This window comes from Frieseomelitta varia, unplaced genomic scaffold (genome assembly GCF_011392965.1).
Source record: "Frieseomelitta varia isolate USP_RPSP 00005682 unplaced genomic scaffold, Fvar_1.2 scaffold_932, whole genome shotgun sequence".
Classification (NCBI taxonomy): Eukaryota; Metazoa; Arthropoda; class Insecta; order Hymenoptera; family Apidae; genus Frieseomelitta; species Frieseomelitta varia.
In genome coordinates this window covers 115,668-136,865 of record NW_025110737.1, presented here as the reverse complement: position 1 = coordinate 136,865, position 21,198 = coordinate 115,668, and the positions used below count along the sequence as shown (strand labels likewise).

Here is a 21,198-nt window from a genome sequence, read left to right as displayed (position 1 = left end):
TCATTTGCTTTTTTTATAAGAAGTTCAAAATCAATTTTTATTAAATTGAACACGTTGCTTTGAAGCTTCCAAACAAGAATACATTCATCTTGTTTCAAAATCTTTTAAATTGCTCAATTTTATTTACAAGTGTTTTGCTTAAAATTACGAAGTACATAGATTCGCTACAAGAATTGTAAGTATCACAATAAAAACCAATATGACACGAGACGTAACATGATGTTATTAAAAAATCTTGTTAACTTCTTCAAGGATCATCATCGAATTAATGATTACGATAAACATTGAAACCTGAAAATTGCCAACGTCTTTCCATGTTCGCCCCGATTCCGAACAAGTCTTGTTTAAAGACTTGAGGAAAGCGTTGCATCAGTGCTTCCACTTCGTTTGGTTTGATACCTGGCTCCATTTTTTGCAAATAGGACCATAAATAATCTACACTCGCACCAAACGGGTGAATATGTAAAAAGGTTGCTATTAATCCTATAATTACAGAAAAAGAAATCTATCAGATTGCAGACAATGCGTTCGAAACAGTTGGTAATTCACAACGATGATTTACAAAATGAAAACTACCTATTAGTTTGGCATCTTTCTGGGTGATTTGTACGAAGCTAGACGTTAAAACTAATTGCTTCGGAGTTCGAGGTTCCTCATTGACGTCATCATCTTTATCCAACGTTATGATCTCGCTTTCACGAGGTTCTTCTTTTTTCGTAGCGTTCAATTTCACCGTTAAATCTTTGATTTTCTGATCATCTTGCGCTTGTTGTTTCCTCGACTGCATTAACTGTTCCTGCATCCCTTTCAGAGTTTGTTGTAACATCTTCATCTGCTTATCCTTTGCATCTATTTCACTTTTCGTTTCAGATTTCAGCAGATCTACCTACAAGATATAAAAATATATTCTTATTTTTCTTACACCTTCTTTCTTTCTTTCTTTCTTTCTTTCTTTCTTTCTTTCTCTGCCTCTTTAACTTCAGATGACGATTTTCTCGCGCTGCAAGTTAAACGACAGATCAAAGTTTCCCCATACTTCGTTTTTATATGCCTCCAATTGACACCGAAGACTATCGTTCTCTTCCTTCAATATTTGCAATCTTTCGACATCATCGTGTGCATCGGACTGATTGCGCGTCTTTTTCCGTTGCGGTTCCTCTTCTGAATCCGAAACTTCCATCTCTCCTTCACCTTCCATTAAAGATTCTTCCAGCTGTACCGCTTTAATTTCCTATTGCAACGAAAAATCACGACTGAGTTTATTCCCACTCAAATTTATCAACAAAGCAACATCAAAAAACATGCCTATATATACATATGTATGTGTATATATATACGTATATAAAATGTATATATATATGTACATGTACATATGTATGTATATATCTGTTTTTTTTTTAATATATCACTATAAGTAAAAAGTCGACAGAATTCTTTTCAACTTCAATTTTACATAGCACACGACTATCTCTCAAAATCTAATGTATTTCAAAAAAAAATGCATTTCTGTAATACAAAGATCGATTTAAACATTTTATACACATAGATAATCTTTATAGTAAATGACTTTTTAGTTTATTTTTTTTTTTTTTGATAAATATAGACGTTTCTAGAAATCACCTGAAAGGTGTTTACATCCAAGGGAAATTTTATAAAATAATTTATATAAAAAATGAACAAACAAATAAATAAGATATACATGATATGCCTTTACGTATACGTAAGTGTATGTATGTGTGTGTGTGTGTGTGGGTATGTCTGTGTGTGTGTGTGTGTCACGATCCAAGCATACCTATCTTTAAAATACATAAAAATAAATAAATTCATGTCGAGTATATAATATCTATGTCTTCACTTTTTTCATATTTTTCGTGCGTATTAGCATAAGATGAGGAATCCGCTTTAATAAGATTATATTTTAGATTAGAAAATTGTTGATTGCTTTCGTTGTTACCTGTTTCAAACTCCAGTCAATGGTACCTGGCCAATTCAAATGAAAAAAAGCTATTTTCTTTTTCTTTTACCTTTCACGTTCCATCATAATTTCCAAATGTTTAAACATCAATTATATACCGTTTGTTGTACAGAGTACGTCTGACCAAACGCAGTGAAGTCATTCATACTCTTTGATCGCTACTTACCTTCCTTTTTGAAAAAATGTGTTTGCAAAACGCGCGTGTGCCTGGCGTATGGATGAACGTGCATTCGCATAAAGAAGCGCTTTGTGACTCGTAAGACTTTGTCGATGATTACTGTCGTCTAATTGTAAAGAAAGTAACGTACTGGACACGGGCTACTAACATGGGAATGCAAATACATACCGAGGATTGTTTCTTCCACATTTCGATGTTTTTCCGTTGAGCCTTTGTGAAGTGATCCCAGACCTTCTTGTGGCTGGCCGCAGTAAAGACGCGTTCAATCTGACTGACTGTTGATGACATGGTCGCATGTTGCATACAAAAACACAACAAATCTTCTGTTGTATACCCTGCTTTAAACTCTACATTCGTGTTGATCTAATACGTAACTCTCGTTAAAAAAAAAATCATCTATGTTCATACCACGCGTGATACCATACAATTTACATACACTTTTCAATATATTATTCTTTGCAATATTCAATCACAAGTGTCACAACTACCCTTCCCAATAACTTTTCTCTATATCATTCAGATTCGAACGTTTCCTTCTAATTTTAACATTATCCAAATACCTATCACCTTTCACTTTCCTTTCTTCGAAGAAATTTTCTATGCAGCGAGTTAAGCAATAATGTCATGAAACTACTTATCCGAGAACAATATTATCAGAAACTGCTTTCACCATCGATCAGGGATCCTTAACGAAGATCTTGCAATTCGGCTGCCAATCAGTCATTTCAATGGATCACGATTAGTGCTCGTTTTCTTGGAAAGAAAATTTGCACTATTTTCCTAACAACTTACAACATGTAGAGGCTTCCAACGTTAAAACGATGATCTTACGCTACGATTCCACGTGTTTTATTTTCCATTGAACGATACGCTAAACTGTTCGCCGACTGTTTGTATTATAATCATATTCGTACAAAAACCGAGACAGATTAATAAATCATATTGAGAATCGTAGCATAACGTCATCTCCGCAACGAATATTTATAGCCCATCACCCTTAATCCTTAGCATTGCAAGCATGCAATTTTTAGGTACACTATGTTTCTATAAAATGAATTTTTATAGTATTTGTGCTCTTTTGTTCAATCATCAGAGCCTAGAATCAGAAGACAGGATATCTTCACCCACCTTATTTTCTCCTACTGTCTTTGATCCTTCTATCGAGTTGTCCCGATCGTGCATCGACCACAATACACTCGTTACATAATAAATTTCTTACAACATATTCGATGTTCTGATCTCAATAAAGATGAAATTTTTCCATAACCGAGATTCGATACAAAACGATCGACGATGCAATTTTCAACGTTGAAAATTTCATTTAGTTTCATGTATTCACCTTTGAAAATGTCAGAGTCTTTAATATCAAAAGTGACGTACCTTTTTTTTTTAATTACATCTTACATTCTACATTCGTTGTAACGAATATAATAAATTAGCCGACACGTAGTAGCCAAGAATTTACCTAATGCACAAATATACAAAAAGTACGTACTTCTGTTATTACAAGATACGCGAAATTCTGACCCAATCGTATTTTGCCATTTCTCGTATCGAATACTCAAAGAATTTGAGAACCCTTACTTTATGGTAAAAAGAACTTACCAGATAAAGCAATATGTATGTAGATTTGCTCTTGTGTACATAAATAATGTACAGTAGTACAGAGCTATGTTATAGAAAAAAAAAATATATATATATATAAACGTATATATAGATTATATAAACATACATTGTATTAAGAGCCCTTGCATCCTTCCTTTCATGAGTTCCTTCGCTTTCTGAAGTTCCTCTTCGTATGCGACTTTTTCTGTGAGTAATCTTCGAACGTGAGAATTCGTTGACTGGATCATTGAGTAAAAGGTATTTGCGTTGCGTTTGGTACAGTCTCCACGCTCCAGCCATGTTACGACAACCTGGAATGATTTAATGCGCTTGTTTTGTAACGTGACAGAACGCGTTTTCTGGAATTCAAAAGTTTTAGTCTACAAGAACGCTTAACAACTAGTACAATATTTTATATAACAAATAGCATACTTTACATACTTGCACTGCTTTCATAAACGTATCGTCCTGCTTAATTTTCTCGCAAATATTCGATGCTTCGTGGTCTGTGTAATGCACTACTGGAGGAGGACTAGAGGGCGCCCTTTGCCTTTCTTTTTCAACTCTTTCCCTGTGACGTTGTTCTCTTTGTAGTTGACGTTGTCTACACTCCCACTCGTATTGATCATCTCTAGCCTATATTTTTTAACACAGCACAAGTATTTTTTAACAGATTAATATTTCATATTTATTTAATTTTTTCTACGTTGAACAATATTTAGTACTATGTAACAACCTGAGCAAAATCCACATGAAGCCTGCCTGTGTTTGCAGGGTCGCCACTAGATCCTATTCTAACTCTGTATCCAGATAAATAAATCGCCGCATCAACACTACTTTCCAGTACAAAACGTATATGACAAAAGTTTTTTTTAGAGAGTCGCAGAGTGGTTATCTCTCCACACCTTTCGAATATTTCTTGAATAATTGTTTCTGTGATATTCTCCGGCAAACCTGTGTGACGATATTTAGAAGAAATTATAAGAACCAGTTCGCAATAATTTTAAATTTATATGCAACATACAACGGGAAATACCTCCAACAAAAATTGTTCTGCATCCTGGAGGCCGCTCGCGGGTTGTTGGCGGTGGAGCGTTTGGATTTGGTGGGAACAGTGTACAACTTTTACAATGTATAATTTCTTTGGTACCTTGCGGTGTCGTTGGTGGAGGAGGTAAAGCACCACTCATAATTTGGGCAGCGTCGTTCATTATTTGTTCGGGTCCTAATATTTGTGCACCTATCATACTACCGTCATGTGACATCATTCCCATACTCATGGGTCCATAGCTATGCGTATGCCCCATATGCGGTCCAAGTGTCATTTCACTCATCATAGGTCCCATTGGTCCCATTGGACCCATTCCCATCACTGGATATCCTACACCCATACCCCAAACTCCTGTCGTCTGTTCCATTTGCGTTCCCAAATTTGTGGTATTACCAGTATTTGATGATGAAATTTCATTGCTATTCGAATTGTTATTATGATTATTATTGTTACTGCTAGAATTTATACTGTTTCGATCATCCGATCTTCGTTCCTCTCTTCTATCTCTCTCATTTCTATCTTCTCTCCTTTCTCTGTCTCGCTCCCTTCGATCACTCCGATCACTTCTGGATCTATTGAAAAAAATAATATACAATAATTCATAAGTAAATAATATACATAATTCATCGTACAATACATTACAACAAAATGTAATACATATACAATTAAATTATAAAGCGGTAACAGGTTAGGGAACAACCTTCTATTGTCTCGATTATCTCTATTATCTCTGTTTTCTCTTTCTCGTCGAATGTCACTTTTCTCATTTCTCTTATCGCTGCTATCCTCAGAAGTTTCTCTAACTACTGGTGGTTGATTTTTATTTGTACTAAATTCTAATGGAGAGTCGTTCATTCCAGGCAGTGGTATCGGTGGAGGTATAGGAGGAAATCCTTGGCCCGCTAATTCCATGAAACTTTGTGGGCCTGCAATTGGAGCAAGAGGCCCCATTGGTCCTATACCTAAAGACACACATGATATTCTAAATATCCCGACAAACGACGTAAAACGTGAAAAACTAACATGAAATACATGGTTATGATATTCAAGCATACCCATTGGTGGCATAGCGGCCGCTGGTACACCCGGAAAATTATAAGCCATCTTCCTTTAAACCTTTCTCAACGCTGCAACTATTGCTCAAGGAATTGCAAGTAGAAAAGAGACCGAAGGAAACGAGTTGTACTTCTTCGGAATTTTAGATCATCTCGTTGCAAACTCTGAATCCAATATGGCAGAACGAGAGATGTAACCTCCTTAGTTTTGTACTCCTCGATCGGTTCATCTCTTCGACAATTCCAGTGTAAATTAACTTCGCCTCATGAGGGACAACGAGTGTACCAAAATTGTTGGTACAAACGTGATTTTGGTACCTTACAGAAAGAAGCACGTCGAAAGGCTGGTATAGTTTTACCCGTTATCGATTGCCGACATCAATTGCGTTGACAGAAATATCCGCCATTTTTAAATCGATCTCTTCCTGAAGCAATTGGGAAATTAATATAACACACTTGTTCTTTAATAACATCTAATTCAATACTATCGATAATATACGTATCGTTTTCAGGTACCATGAGTGGATGAAATCAGAAGAATTACGGTATTTTACTGGCTCAGAGATTTTAACATTGGCAGAGGAGTTTCAAATGCAAAAACGATGGCATCAGGACCAGGACAGTGAGTAACTTTGTTTTTAAAGTACACGAGCAATTGCGTCAACGCAATAATATATATATATATATTTTTATTTGTTCTAGAATGTACTTTCATTATTTTGGATAAATCTATTTTCACTCAAACCAAGAATGAGATAGGTATAATCATTGTTTAATGGTAGTATGTTCAGCATTATTTCTTTTGTTACACACAGACGTCAATGAATTTTAGAAGCTATGATTGGGGATACAAATTTGTTTTTTAACGAGTCAGATCAACCAAATATCGCAGAAGTTGAAATCATGATAGCAGATGTTACTTACAGAAGAAGAAAAAGAGGTTGGGAAGCGATAATTCTAATGTTGCTCTATGGTACATGCATTGTGCTGTTTCTTTCTTAATTCATGCCTTCTTTTTCATCTGTATAAAACATAGTTTCTTTTATTTTTAAATTAGGAATCAACAAATTAAATATCACGAAATATATTGCAAAAATCAAATTCGACAACGAGAAAAGTATAAATATGTTTGAAAAACTAAAGTTTCAAAAGGTAATCTTTTCCTTAAATTATTCGTTTGATAATATTTTATTGTCAGTATGTTTAAAATAGGTACAAAAAAGCCAAATTTTTCAAGAGTATACTTTTGAGAAAGTAATAGATAAAGATTGGATAGACTGGTTATATTCTGAGGCTAGTATGGATATAACTACTTACGAAGAACATGATAAGGAGAGGGAGAAAGAGAAAGAAAATAACCCTGTCCATGATTTGTAATATACTTGGTGCAAAATCAGTAATTATTACATATTTTTTGATATCTTTCTTATACCATGAGTTATTAGATCATAAAATTCTACAAATGTTCGAAATTACGATATGTACAACTAACTTCTACATCATTTTATGACATTAAGTGCTCTCCGTATCATAGTTATTGACACAACTAAAACGTGATTGGTTCTGATTGCCTCTAAGTGATCATAGTTGATCATACATGCACTTACACACTTGGTGCACGCTACGGCGAAGAGTTGTTTCGGACGTAAAGTTTTTTTTGTATTCGATAATTAATCAAAAATTTATTTAATAATATATTTGATATAATCAAAGATACATGTAAGTAATTAACATTGTACAAATTGTTATTCTTTTATCGTTCATTTATATTACGTTTGCTATTATTAACGTAAACAAAATTTGCTCAATAATAACGGAAGAAATATAATATTATTTTAAAATAAATTAATTACTTTGAATTAATTATTGATTATTTAAGATGAAAGATTCTGTAGCATGAATTATAATTATAGTAAATTGTATAAATATTTGTTTTCCTATATTATTTCTTTACAATTTTATACAAATATAAAGAAAATATTTTCATATTGCATAATTCACTTGTATATGTACATAGTATAATTGTTATTACTTGAAAAGTATATATAAATACTGTAATTGTTACTTAATTAATTTCAATAGAAATTTACAAACAGAATATTCAAACAGAAATTGATGATAATTGATGATAATAAAAGATAGTAATAGAGTGAAAGAAGTTTAATTTTGTGAATTTCCTTCTTGGGTGTGTGCAACCACAATTTACACAATTGTAGAATACATTCTTATCATTGTAGAATAGAAAAGTATACAATATACAATATAAAAAAAAATTTGTAAATAAACAGGTTGTATAATAACTTGAAATGAATATTAAAAGTACATAAAAGAATTAAAATGTATACAAAGAAAGAATGTTCTATATCACAATCATAAAGATGTTTTTCAATGTATAAATTTAAATACATATGAATAGATAATAGATATATAGACATATATAGATTTGAAATAAAGTTCAAGCATTGTTCAAAATAAAAATAAATAACAGTTTTATTTGAGAAAATCATGAAATCTTTCACTTTAAAACAATCAATTTTTACATTTGTTTTGCAAGATATCTATAAATTTTTCATCAGGTTCCTACACTGCTATTGCATTTGTAGGAATTTAAAAATATTTTTCTTATTTTATTACTTGTAAAAACGTACCTCAGTCATTTTGTTCTACTTACATCCTACATCTTCCAATGTACGTACATATCTCTGGCAGTTATATTTAAATAGTGTAAATATAATAATTATTTAATTATATATTCATTTTATACATATATACACAAGTATTCATTTTTTTAATTGTACTGTTGGAACTGTCAACCTCGTTGTTATATACATAACTTTACTTGACAAATTAGTGGATTCTAATATATTTTTGTTTTTTAATTTATCAAATTATAGAATGCACAATTTTTTTGTTTTAATTGCATACTACTTTCAAGTCTTACATTGAATAAGTGTTGTTTGATATGTTTCCGTGATATTTTATGAATTTTCAAGCTCGTTTCTTTCAAAACCAAGATTGCGGAGGAAAAGTTTTTATACCAAACTTTTTGTTTATTTTTGTTTATTCATGTAAAGTTACCTGCGGTTATACTACTACTTGATGACCTGTCCTGTATTTGCTAATTCAACTCCTAATTATCTGTTCTATCAGAAATTTCAGAAATTCTATCGTAGTTGTACGTGTAACGAATTAATTTCAGATAATCGGAGTTAAAAACTCGTAGATTTTCGCAATCATGTTTCTGTCTAAGGTAATTCAAAAGTTAAAAAGTTCTGCGCAGAAAAGACCGCTACTCTTCAATTCAGTGATATACGGTTCTTTTTATACCGGCGCCGAATTTGCACAACAAACTTATAGCAAAATATTCAAGGTAATTATACCTTTTTCTACAATTAAGGTATACGATTGTCATGATCAAAATTTCGCGGAAAAATTGGAAACATTACTCGAAATTAGTAGAAATCAATCAAAAAGTTATTGTACTCCGTTTTCTTATTATTATGCTTACATATTTTTTTGCGATCAAGTAGGATGATAGAGTAATGAAAGGATTTCTTACATAAAATAAAAAAACAAAATAACTACGGAAAGTAGTATAGCAGTGTAATAGTACTGTAAAAATGTACATATGTATGTATAATTTCGTTGATATTTTTAATTGATCAATTGTTCCGATTGTAGTTTCCGTTATCGTCGTCTTCGTTATCAGTAAACGGCGAGGAGACGGACACCTCTAAAACTGAGAAACCGCTGTTTGTTTGGATAAAAAAATTTGATCAAATGCTGGGTTTATTGAACGAAAATGATTGGACGCAATCGAGAAGTTATAATTGGCCTCAACTTAAGCGATATGCTATTTATGGTTGTTTCATTGCAGGACCAGTGCTGCACGGATGGTACCAAATATTTTATTTTTTTATGACGCTTTATATGATTTATCTATTTTTATCATCTATCGCTTATCATATTATGCTTTTATCACAAAATAGTGAGGCACTTTATGTACGTATATAATTACATATATACTTATATACACGTGCAATTATGTTTGCAACGAATGAAACACGAAAGTTATTAATAATTACAATATTATCGAACGACTGAATTTCTCTTGATTTCACACAAATATATTTTTCTTTAAAATTCGGAAACATTTAAAATAAATAAAAATATAAATAATAACAATAACAATTTCGACGACGATATTAAAAATTAGACCATGTGGTATTGGAGAGTTAAACAAAAAATTATACATATAATTAATTTTACATCGGTATGCAAAAAAATGCCATTAAACAATTGGTTGGTTTTGGTAATATCTGGCTTGATCTTTCGTAGATGTTTGTTATTATAAGTATCAACGTGGAATGAACTATCCATTGAATAACGATTGCACGATTATATTCATCGGCTTGCTGATCTTCTTATCTATCGACTTTTTACTTTCGGCGAGCTTGCTCTGTTATGCTATTTGCATTGCCTATATTGTATTTGTTGATACTAATGTCATGAATCATAAATCACAAATTTTTTGATAGTATCAAAAATTGCTAATTGATCATTTTTCCCCATGACATTTATTCGTTAACAATCGGAAATCGACTGAAAATTAATCAAATCGTTCAATACTGTTTCCATCAGGTACAAATGGTTGGATATGTTTTATAAAGGCAAAACTGTAAAAATTGTTGTCACAAAACTTTTGGTCGACCAATTTATTCTTACACCACCATTAATTACGCTGTTTTTTATCAGTTTGTATTTAATTTTTCTGTGTATCACATATATGTACATATATGTCTTTGATTCTTAGAATACAGCTATATATTTTGTTACCATATTTGTTAATGTTTTAGGTATGAGCTTGATGGAGGGTAAATCAAACGCGTTCGATGAATGTAAAGCAAAATTTTTGCAAACGTTCAAGGTAATTATTTTATTTATAACATTCAACAGATTTTTGTTTCCACTCCAATTTTGTTTGTTCTTTTACTTCTAGACTTCGTGTATGTATTGGTTACCAGTTCAATTTTTAAATTTTCTACTAGTACCGCCAGTATTACGAGTCACTTTTGTCAGTATTGCAGCTTTTTGTTGGGCCAACATACTCTGTTATTTAAAAAGTACACCTGTATCCACATGCTGTGATAATCAAATAAAATATTGATTTCTTGCCATCCATTAATATCTTTGTTTCGGCATATTGAAGTTCGTCAAAAGCTCAGTATAATAATGAACGTGCCATATTTGATTTAATATGTTTAATAAACAACATAGGCATTTATCAAAGAATAGTGAATTCAACACAAATTTTTATTTAATGATCTAAATGTCTTTAATTTTTGCATGTAAGATTCAAAATTCAATATTTATCTCTTTAATATTCGTAGTAAATATATTAGGTTCGGAAATGGAAAATCATAATCAGTTGCACTATGATAAGTAAATCGATAGAATATTCTATTGTTATGCTATAAATTTTAATGAACGAAATTAAAGATTGCTGTATAATATAATGATTACAGTATACAATATGTTTATCTTAAAAATAAAGATTGCCAATTTTAATTTAGATAAATCAAATTTAATTCATTTTTATAAATTTCATCTAAATTCAGCGTATATACGTATATAATTGTGCACAACTTATATACACACATAATAGAATCCTCTAGAAAAACAATTTCGTTTATGATCAATTTAACAAATAATTGACACACTAATTGGTATTATGAAGAGAAAATTCTAAAGGAAGAAACTCTTATTATTTCGATGTATGAATATAATTTCTATTGATAAAGAGATGTTATTCGAATATTACTTTAAATATTTTAAATATTCAATTACAAAACAAGATTTATCAATCAAGAAAAGTGATTTACTATCATTAAATATTTTAATGATACAATATTCTGTAAAAATATTACTTTTCATTTTTAAGATATTTTTATTACCGCAATTTGCATGTTTAAACGCATATATACATGAATGTATTCATGACACATATACGTAAGTATGTAAAACGTAATAGTTTTTTCATTCAATGCAGTCTTATTTAAATAAAACTTGATTATTATACAAATTTATGGATTTTTTTGAAAAAAAGCTTATTTCATGTTCAAGGCAATGAAAAGTTATAAACATTTTATGTTTCTGTAATAAATATTATTCATGTAAATGGTATAACCATTTATTATATATTTATTATATATATATAAATATATATAATATATATATGTATATATTTTAGCAACACAATATGTATATGTGTACTATTATGTACGTAGAATTTGATTGACTTAGCTTATATTATTTTTACTGTGATTGTATAAAAGAATGCATAAAAGGATAGGCCATAGAAGTTTACTACTTCCATTATACTATTTATGATTTTATGCTTATTTTGGAAATCTAAATGAGTTGATAACCATCACAGAACAGAAAAATACTGCAAATAATATTGAATTCAAGTATTAAACAGAATTTAAACAGTCAAATATTCATTATGTCTACTTTCATTACTTTTTTCACACATTACATTATTATACAATGTTTACTTTAAATTTCTAGAAACAATATTATGTCGTCTGTAAATAATTTCGTAAATTCTTCATTAATTAAGAAATAAATATTGCATAGTAATATTATTAAGTAAAAATTGTTAATAGCAATATTATTAAGTAAAAATTGTTCATAATGTAGTATACAATACTGTCAACTTGGTTCGACAGCAAGCATTTTATGATGAAAGTATCTTCAAAGAGTATATGAACTTTGTTATATTTATATTATTTTCATATCATATCATCAGAGAGAACCATTTATCTGATATATTTGGTTCATTTGGATTTGTTATTTGACCGTATTAAACTTTCTAAATCTATTAGTAATGACCATATGAGAATATTAAAAATTACTTTGTGTTTACTTAAAAGATATTTTTTTTTATAACGCTATTATATGTATAAGATATAACGTGTGTTTTTAATGAATAAATATGTGTACGGGATTCGATAGCATTGTGCGATTACAAAACATTATCTATTCGGATCGATTGATCTACTTCCTTAACAGTCTTAATAGAACAACTTAATTGGTTCATCTAATATTCACTTTTAACAATTAGGAAAGGCACCTAAGAGGGATCCAGCCCTACCTTGTAGAAGAAAATATATTCATTGTTCCACTTGCTGTGCGTTTTCTTATAAGACGTGCTGCCACTATAAACATTTAATTAAAAGCATCGTTATTCAATGTCTTTAACTTCGCTTTCTTTCGATCTTTTTCCTTATTTCAATAATTGCACTTACCAGTTGCATCTTGCGGAGTGAGCGGTTTATCTATCACTTTTTGAATTACATTCATCCATTGTGATCTATCATCATCACTTTGAGCAGAAAGAAGATAGGTCCTATCTGGCGTTTCAAGAGTAAATGAAAACCCCTGATCTCTCGCACCTGGAGGTACTCCTGGTTTTACTGCAAAACCATCTGAACTATGACCCAAGAAAATTTCACCTTTTGGATGTGCATCCTTTGAATTGAGACAAAATAGATTTATCGATTATCTTTTAATATACGAGTTTCTATTAAATAAATATACGCACCATGGGATCATCATGATACATCAATTTTCGTCCATCTAATGTGAACCATCGTTTCTTGTAGGCATCTGTATATCTAGGTCCAGTTTTCCATAAAAATCCTTCACGTGGAAAATCTCTAGTTAGTTGTGAAAGTAATTCCGCCTCTGTTGCTCCTGGATATGCAACTTGCAAACGATGTAGCTTGGCACATCGTATTGCCAAATACCAATTTGTGATTACTTCTGGGTCCTCATGATATACATAGATATGTCTTGTGGTACCATCTTTCATAAAAGAAATTTGTAGACTGTTTTGGTTACAAGTTTTGGGAGGAGCAAAAGCTACGTTTAATTCAGATATTCTAAGGACAGCTTTGGGTTCCTTGAAATACAATATAACATAATATAATAGAGCTAGCACATGCCAAATATTAAATAAACATTTATAATGAATATTTTGTAAACCTTATTTTCTTTAACATGATACTTAAGAGTATCTTCTGCCTCACAAAGAACAAATTTTCTAGGATGATATCGCGAATCTTCTTTACCACGTTTCATCAAAAATCCTTCCATAAATCCTGAAACATAATGATTTTGCCTTTCTGGATGACAAAACTCTTCCCTTTCATATTTCGCTCTTATCCATTGCTCTACCAGTACTCTGTTGATTGAAAAACATGACTTATAAAGTGTATTTATTTTCAATTTAATGTTTCAAATATATGTATGACAACATACTGTGGTGCATCTGGGTTTGGTCTGCGATAACATGGAGGTACACGTTCTTCATAATGAAGCCTAGCTGCGATATTACCCACTTCTCTAATTCTGTTTACTTGAGAATCTTCCCACCTGTCCAGCTTTAAATGTTTAACTTTAGAAATATGTGCACCCATTGATCTATGTATACCCGCGCACCTTGTGCACACAAATATCCCTATGTTATAAGAAGCCCATTCTGGATCTGGAATTTAATTCCAATTAATCTTATGAAAATGTTTTTTGATTTTCTAATATAGTTATAATTTACTCAAACATACGCACACATAAATACTCGTGACTATGAAAGCAATTCTAACAAACAACAAGGAAATATGACATATCGATACGAAAACACATATTTTTATAATGACAATAGCTAGTTGTTCATACCATACTAGCTATAGATATCATCGCAGAAAGATGCATAGCAAGAGAGGTAAATAAACATAAGAAGTAACACAATCTAGATGCATGAAATCTCTTTATTACTACATACAATCATGTTTGTTACCAAATGAACTGTTACCAAATATTGCAGCAATACCTTTAACGTTTTTACATAAAAAACATTCTAAGATCTTAAGATTCTTTAAAACAAATACAATGTCGTCTATTTTAAATATAATTCGTACGAAAATCTACCAACATACGAAACCATGAAATATAAACATAAAATGTTTGCTGAATTGGAAATAATATCAGCTCGAAATAACGATGTTGTACAAAGTAATGTTGTTCAAAGCAAGTTGTAGCAAAGTGAACGTAAACGAAAACAACGATTCTAACATCGTCCTTTCTGACATTAGAATTATAATTGAATTATTTTGGGATTTTATTATGAATAAAGATAGGAAAATAAAGTTTCATATGCGATCAGCGAATAGTTTGTAATACATTAAAATAAATCTTCTGTAACATCTTTTATATTGTGGTACGGTAATGCTTCTTAGAAAGCCCACTCACTTTTTGTCCCACAATCCGCACATAAATTATTCCCAGGCTTTTTGAGGAGTTCTGCTAACAATTTCTCGTTTAGGTCCGCCATCTTAAAACACTGACAAATAGCAAATGTGTATATGCAAAGATTACTCGATACGAAGAAGGTTAACTCGCTAAAAGGATTCTCTACGATTAACCCATAACGATATGATCAGACTTATGTTGATTTAATTTTCTCACTGTAATAAAATAAGAAATCCTTGCTTCTCAGCTTGAAGTTTACTTTCACATCGCATGCGTGTTTCGTATTGCTTTCGCATTGCACACGTCAATTACTTTAATCATTCTGTTCCGTCACGTACCACTTCTAATAAGTAGCGAAACATAAAAATTTGTAGAAAGCAAATTATAAAATTCATTGTAAATTTTTTTTTTTATTAATTCAAATCAAATTGGAAAAAGTATTCGCTTTTTAGAATTACTTTTCGTACAAAAAGTTATTCCGTCAGTAAGCTGTATCATCAACTATTACATAAATATACGTATATACTTACATGTGTTAATTATTACTACATTTCTTAACTGTTTTGAATTATCTAAATGAAGTAATATTTCAGAACAAAGTGCAACTATACCGAGTTTAATTATTCAATTTCATCCAAATATGTTTTACATATTTATATGCTTAATTATGAAATTTAATAATTATAAAAATTATATTGTTAAACATGATACAGTCTGGAGAAATAAGCCTTTAATCATGTGAATAATTACGTGGCGATCTCACAAAACCGCGTTTTTACAATTATCCAACAGATTGAATCATTTTTTATTATCAACACAGTAGAGATAATCAGATATGTGATTTATTTTAATGTCAGGCAAATTAATAAATGAACATATGTTTTTTATTCTTAGATATATGTATTGTCTAGTAACGAATTGATTTGATTCTATGGAATTTTAATCACTTTACTATGTAATTATCAGAACATGTTTTGTGTGAACATTGCGATACATTTATATATTGAATCACGCGCATATTGAATCTTTATTAAACAAACAGAATGCTCAAAGTAAAATTGAAGAAAAATATTACATGTAGTAATATTTATTGTAATATGTATATGTGTAAATGTATATATGTTCAGTATATATATTCAATATTTATAAATTTACAATTATGAGAATTATTAAAAATAATTTCATTAATATACATATATACTTACTCATTCTACTTATAATATGTATATATATATATACACGTAATTACAAGAATTTCCAATTTTGAAAATTGACGTACATTTATACATTCATTGTAGATATTTTTCAATTGATGAAATTACGTGCTTAATTTAAACAAGAGAATATATTAAAATAGCGCAATACGATGAAACATTTTGGAATCGTTTATTATACATTAAAGTCAGTGTAAAACAAAATTAACCTTTTCAGTAAATTAATTCGTATTATTTTAATTGTAAATAACAAATACCATAAAAACTGTAGTTATTAAAATTTTAAATATGTAGAATAGTAACATACGCATGTAAGAAAATGTATATACATATATACACACACGTGTAATTAGTTTTGATAAGACTCATAAACAGATGATTCAAATGTTCAATATTTTTTGTCGACAAAATCATTAAAATAATTAATATTAAATTTATTTACATATTCATAATTAACATTTTTGTAATATTTATTATTCTACTTGTAGCATACGCATATAGCACGTAGCATGTAGAATGATCAAACGTAGAAAATACAAAGAGAAAAAGGCAAAAGATAAAAGCGAAACTGGGAAAGAAATGTAACGTTGATTCTGGTGATGGAGTGATTTATCGTTTGTGCAGGGCCACCGAGTGTAATAAGCGACGCGTTCTACCAGTAGCTAACCAATTTGATTCATTAATAGGTCGACCTGCATGACCCAAAGTGTCGGACGCTGCTAAACGAATTAATTTATCTACGTTCTTAGTGCGAATACGCAATATGTGTACCTTTTTCAGACAGAAACAAAACTCCGTTTATTCTAAACTGTGATTATTTTTATCCGTGAGTTATCTCACCCAGTTGTACGCACAACGTTGTTCTACATCGAATTAAAAACAATGCAACCTGAAAATTTCTTCACAATGTAGAAGGATCTTTTCTATCAATTTTGTTTATAAAACTGCGTAAAATGAAGGTAATTAAAATTTGAATAAAAAAAAAAAAGAAAAACGGATATTTTCCAAATGAAAGGTAATTTGAGCACAAACGGTATAAAAATATAAATATATAAATACATTAAATGTGTATATAAATAACTTTCTAAATATGTACATTCTCAAGAAAAAAACCCGGCATAATCAGCCTCGATATAATTTTTCGTCGTTTGTTAAAATCGATGGAAAATTGCTACAGCATATTGTTGCATAAAAAATTTATTACAATAATGTATAAATTTTATGATATATCTTTTGAAGTTTTCTTTTCGATATATTATTACATAGCGTAATTGGATATGGGTATATCTTATACGTGGATAATCTATGAAAATAAAGTTTACACTGCATACGAAAACATGGTATGTTTTATATTTTGTTTTGTATTTATTTTCCAATGTTCGCAACATTATGTTGTTAATATTTTTCAGCGATTTAAAATTATAGAAATGTTTCTTTGAATGTTATTATAATATTTTTCCTACATAATTTTCGCGAAAAAACTAAATTTTTTAAAAACAGATTTTTATTTTGTATTAATAGACAGAAAGAACAGTTTCCTAAGTTATTTTTAATTATAAAAATTTATAGGTATACATTCTTTTTTTTTTTTTTTGAACGACATTTAATTAAATCACTAAATTATTGCATTAAATTTTGTACTGTTTTAATGCTCCAATTATAATTATATAATAAGAAATAAAAAGTGACAAAATATTTTTATAATTTGATAAATAATTACAATTTTTATGTGAATTCTTATGGAAGATTTCTTTTCTTCTTACGAATATAAATCTTATTTATTTATTACTTGAGAAACATTAACATTATTAAAGAACAAAATTTTAAGACAGTTGAATTATTAATTGCACTAAATTTGTAAATCAATAATTTAACTATATTTTAAACTTAATAACAATTCATTATAATAATAAAAGTATTTATACTGTATATTAAAGTTCAGTTAAAGTTATCAATTAATTAACGTTTTTTGAAAAGGATCAATTGGATTTTCAGATGCAGTGGTTTGCCATAATGATGTGTTTATATGCTGGGGTAGCAAGTGCAAGAACAGAAGAAGATCAACAGACATCCTCTTCAACTTCAATTATTGGGATCTCTGATGGTCTTTTAGAACATTGTTTTTATCGGCAGTCCAGTGAATGTCCTGACGTTAAGATAACTCAATGTTCTTGCAAGAAAATTGTCCTAACTCATAATAATCCCGAGGATAACGCCGTATTTTGTTGCAATTTAAATGTTCAAAACTTTGAATCAGAACTTTCCTGCGCAGGTTCGTATAAATTTGACAAATTGACAAATGAAATACTGTCATTGTACAGAAGATACATTGATCACAAGTCTGGCAACGTTTCAATTATTATAGGATTTCCATCAAACATATCGTACATACATATAAGAAATGCAACATTGGATATATTCAATGTAAGTGAAATTCGATGGAGAAGATTAAAGTCACTTGCAATTACCGATGGCAAGATTAATAGAGTGAAAGGACAATTTCGAATGATGACACCAACAGTTTGCTTGAATCTTTCAAACAATGCCCTTATTGAGGTAGAGAACAATTCGCTTACCCGTTTAGCTCAACTCACTACTTTGGACTTGTCATATAATAATCTTACACATTTGCCAGCTTTAAATACAATGAATGGCCGTGAATTTTGGCTTGATATTTCAGGCAAGTAGAAACTAAGCAATATTTCAATATCAACATTTTACAGATTTAAATATGTATGATTTTTTATATTTAGGAACTAACACACTCTGGTGTCATGACATTTACCAATATATTAATAAAACAGGGGAAAAACAAATTAATTTTAATCATGAAAATGAAACTGTGTGTTCAGCTAGTAAAACTTGGCATTGGTTCAATACTACGGAACAGGTTCCATTAAAACAAGTTCGATATCTCAGTTTGGTAATTATTTCAAGACAAAAATTATATTTAATAAAACTATATACATCTGCAATATCATGCAATATAAATAACAATTTAATTAACACTTTGAACTAATATGTATTATCTGAATCTTGTCTTGCAGTTGCAAACAGAATGTCCAAAAGGAGATACATGGCAATGTCAGTGCAACTTTAGAAGATTGGATATTGTCGAAGGTAAACCACCGACTTTAGCGGTAAATGTAGATTGTAGTGGAATTCAAATTACCGAATTACCTGAAAAATTACCTCGCAATACTATAGCGCTGAATGTATCATACAATAATGTACGTAAATTTTATATTTAGGCCAAGTATAAAATATCTTTAATTAATTGTTATTTGCTAATATTTATTTTATTAATTAAAATTGAAATTTAATTGCATAAAATATATCATAAAAATAATATTTTTATTATATTATATTGGTAAGTAAAATATTATTATTATTATTTATTGTTATTACAGATCACTGCATTAGATGATTTAAGTACCAATCCATGTTATGAAGATATAAGAGAGTTTTATGCCGACTATAACAATATATCATCTATAAACAAACTAGAAGGTTCCAAGTTTTTAGATAACTATGCTTTACTAAGTTTGCGATATAACAAAATTAAATCTGTAAGTAAAATTAAAACAATTTTGGTTAGTTGTATATAAGAGTATTTCAATATTATGTGTATTTTAAATGTGCAGCTTCCAACGTATATTTTAAGTCCTAATACTCATGACAAAAGTTTTATCAGTTCACGATTAGTAAAACTTGGAGGAAATGAATTACATTGTGATTGTAACACGGCTAAGTACCTAAAGGTAATATTTAGAATATAATTTGGATTTATAAAATAAGTTGATATTTATTTTCTAATGTTTAATATTTTAACTCAGGTATGGCTACAAACTCGTATATTGGATTCTGATGAAGTATTGTGTGAAAATGTGAAGGAAAAAGTCGTTGACTTAGAACCTTCAAAAATGTGCGTTTATCCTGGTGATTGGACAGATTATATTTATTACATTATTGCTACAGAAGTTATACTTTTAATAAGTCTAATAGCTAAGGTATCTTATGATTATTGGATTTTTAAAACATTAGGCTATCTTCCTTGGCCAGCAAATAAAATGCCAAAACTACCTTGTGATTGGCTATGTGAGACGTAATACTTTTTTTGTATTTCATTTGTAATATATATTTTACTGAAAGAAATTAATTTTAATACTTTTACATCTCAATACTTGAACAGTAAAAAATATTAAGTTTTCGTATTTCATTAAATATACATGTTTTGCGTATATACACAAATATAATATGAAAAATGTTAACTAAACGGTTATTCTCAATTATATATTCTACAAAAATATATAACTATTCAAATCGTAAATATATATCCAATCAAATACAACTATGCAGACTCAAAATTTTATATAGCAATCTGAATTAGTGTCTTGATTTTTAAATGATATTCAAAAATATAATATAAAAGTCAAGTATATTTAAGTTTATAATAGTATAATTGTCAATAAGTATTTACAGTTCTTAATTAATAACCACTTTTTATCAAAAGCAATTTATTTTAATGAATACTCTTCAGTGAATCTTGAAATATATTTTTGTATAAATAAGTCCATACAAGATGCATATCAGATATATAAATTTAAATATTGCCTATGTGTAATAAAAATGTGATATTTTCTATTAAATACATATTGTCTTATTATTTTATAATGAAAATATATTGATTAAGAATATTGTTAATAATATATGCGTATGTATATAATCAATAATTATCCTAATATATTTATTTGCTTAATAATTTATTTCTTGATAAATATTACAAAGTTAATAACTTCAAAGTTATT

The 21,198-nt window shown here is 29.5% G+C and overlaps 4 protein-coding genes across 13 annotated transcripts; 2 read left to right on the top strand and 2 right to left on the bottom strand.

Annotated features, from left to right (window-relative positions):
- Window positions 1-54: 54 nt before the first annotated feature.
- Window positions 55-6,000, bottom strand: LOC122537802 (ecto-NOX disulfide-thiol exchanger 2). Of its 2 annotated transcripts, none has more exons than XM_043671389.1 (10): window positions 5,865-6,000; window positions 5,510-5,771; window positions 4,795-5,381; window positions 4,495-4,712; window positions 4,200-4,394; window positions 3,886-4,117; window positions 2,322-2,428; window positions 1,037-1,231; window positions 577-886; window positions 55-483 (listed from the first exon to the last, which is right to left on the bottom strand). In XM_043671389.1, exons 1-10 carry the CDS (start codon window positions 5,911-5,913, stop codon window positions 266-268), a joined length of 2,373 nt encoding a protein of 790 aa, XP_043527324.1. In that variant the 5' UTR covers window positions 5,914-6,000; the 3' UTR covers window positions 55-265. The 2 variants fall into 2 exon arrangements, with proteins under 2 accessions (XP_043527324.1, XP_043527325.1); XM_043671390.1 differs by having other exon boundaries at window positions 3,886-4,069.
- A 73-nt stretch (window positions 6,001-6,073) lies between these two features.
- On the top strand, window positions 6,074-7,595 carry LOC122537809 (N-acetyltransferase 9-like protein). Of its 2 annotated transcripts, none has more exons than XM_043671404.1 (6): window positions 6,074-6,207; window positions 6,377-6,486; window positions 6,567-6,623; window positions 6,739-6,837; window positions 6,922-7,016; window positions 7,077-7,595. In XM_043671404.1, exons 1-6 carry the CDS (start codon window positions 6,131-6,133, stop codon window positions 7,239-7,241), a joined length of 603 nt encoding a protein of 200 aa, XP_043527339.1. In that variant the 5' UTR covers window positions 6,074-6,130; the 3' UTR covers window positions 7,242-7,595. The 2 variants fall into 2 exon arrangements, with proteins under 2 accessions (XP_043527339.1, XP_043527338.1); XM_043671403.1 differs by having other exon boundaries at window positions 6,697-6,837.
- LOC122537803 (protein halfway) lies at window positions 7,327-21,085 on the top strand. 3 transcript variants are annotated; one of them, XM_043671391.1, is made up of 12 exons: window positions 7,327-7,583; window positions 9,064-9,234; window positions 9,546-9,760; window positions 10,506-10,618; window positions 10,721-10,791; window positions 18,386-18,662; window positions 18,756-19,070; window positions 19,144-19,313; window positions 19,438-19,620; window positions 19,801-19,959; window positions 20,035-20,151; window positions 20,227-21,085. In XM_043671391.1, the coding sequence occupies exons 2-12, from the start codon at window positions 9,100-9,102 to the stop codon at window positions 20,497-20,499; spliced, it is 2,028 nt and encodes a 675-aa protein (XP_043527326.1). In that variant the 5' UTR covers window positions 7,327-7,583; window positions 9,064-9,099; the 3' UTR covers window positions 20,500-21,085. The 3 variants fall into 3 exon arrangements, with proteins under 3 accessions (XP_043527326.1, XP_043527328.1, XP_043527327.1); XM_043671392.1 differs by lacking the exons at window positions 7,327-7,583; window positions 9,064-9,234 and adding an exon at window positions 10,203-10,312 and having other exon boundaries at window positions 9,670-9,760; XM_043671393.1 differs by lacking the exons at window positions 7,327-7,583; window positions 9,064-9,234; window positions 10,506-10,618.
- On the bottom strand, window positions 12,852-15,914 carry LOC122537806 (arf-GAP with dual PH domain-containing protein 1-like). Of its 6 annotated transcripts, none has more exons than XM_043671398.1 (7): window positions 15,707-15,914; window positions 15,177-15,267; window positions 14,190-14,415; window positions 13,914-14,112; window positions 13,471-13,830; window positions 13,175-13,397; window positions 12,852-13,084 (listed from the first exon to the last, which is right to left on the bottom strand). In XM_043671398.1, the coding sequence occupies exons 2-7, from the start codon at window positions 15,256-15,258 to the stop codon at window positions 13,017-13,019; spliced, it is 1,158 nt and encodes a 385-aa protein (XP_043527333.1). In that variant the 5' UTR covers window positions 15,259-15,267; window positions 15,707-15,914; the 3' UTR covers window positions 12,852-13,016. The 6 variants fall into 6 exon arrangements, with proteins under 6 accessions (XP_043527333.1, XP_043527331.1, XP_043527334.1 ...); XM_043671396.1 differs by having other exon boundaries at window positions 15,177-15,519; window positions 15,707-15,913; XM_043671399.1 differs by lacking the exon at window positions 15,707-15,914 and adding an exon at window positions 15,303-15,685 and having other exon boundaries at window positions 15,177-15,227.
- Window positions 21,086-21,198: the final 113 nt, after the last annotated feature.

Bases quoted from the DNA above. Each gene is read 5' to 3' on its own strand.
- LOC122537809 (XM_043671403.1), top strand. From the start codon at position 6,131: ATGAGGGACAACGAGTGTACCAAAATTGTTGGTACAAACGTGATTTTG. The intron at 6,487-6,566 runs GTGAGTAACTTT...TATTTGTTCTAG, and splicing joins ATGGCATCAGGACCAGGACA to AATGTACTTTCATTATTTTG. The intron at 6,624-6,696 runs GTATAATCATTG...AATGAATTTTAG, and splicing joins TCAAACCAAGAATGAGATAG to AAGCTATGATTGGGGATACA.
- LOC122537806 (XM_043671398.1), bottom strand. From the start codon at position 15,258: ATGGCGGACCTAAACGAGAAATTGTTAGCAGAACTCCTCAAAAAGCCT. The intron at 14,416-15,176 runs GTGAGTGGGCTT...ATTAAATTCCAG, and splicing joins TGCGGATTGTGGGACAAAAA to ATCCAGAATGGGCTTCTTAT. The intron at 13,398-13,470 runs GTGCGTATATTT...CTCAATTCAAAG, and splicing joins TGTATCATGATGATCCCATG to GATGCACATCCAAAAGGTGA.
- LOC122537802 (XM_043671389.1), bottom strand. From the start codon at position 5,913: ATGGCTTATAATTTTCCGGGTGTACCAGCGGCCGCTATGCCACCAATG. The intron at 2,429-3,885 runs GTATGTTTATAT...TGTCATCAACAG, and splicing joins GCAAGGGCTCTTAATACAAT to TCAGTCAGATTGAACGCGTC. The intron at 887-1,036 runs GTATGGGGAAAC...TATATCTTGTAG, and splicing joins TGGAGGCATATAAAAACGAA to GTAGATCTGCTGAAATCTGA.
- LOC122537803 (XM_043671391.1), top strand. From the start codon at position 9,100: ATGTTTCTGTCTAAGGTAATTCAAAAGTTAAAAAGTTCTGCGCAGAAA. The intron at 19,071-19,143 runs GCAAGTAGAAAC...TTTTATATTTAG, and splicing joins ATTTTGGCTTGATATTTCAG to GAACTAACACACTCTGGTGT. The intron at 20,152-20,226 runs GTAATATTTAGA...ATTTTAACTCAG, and splicing joins ACACGGCTAAGTACCTAAAG to GTATGGCTACAAACTCGTAT.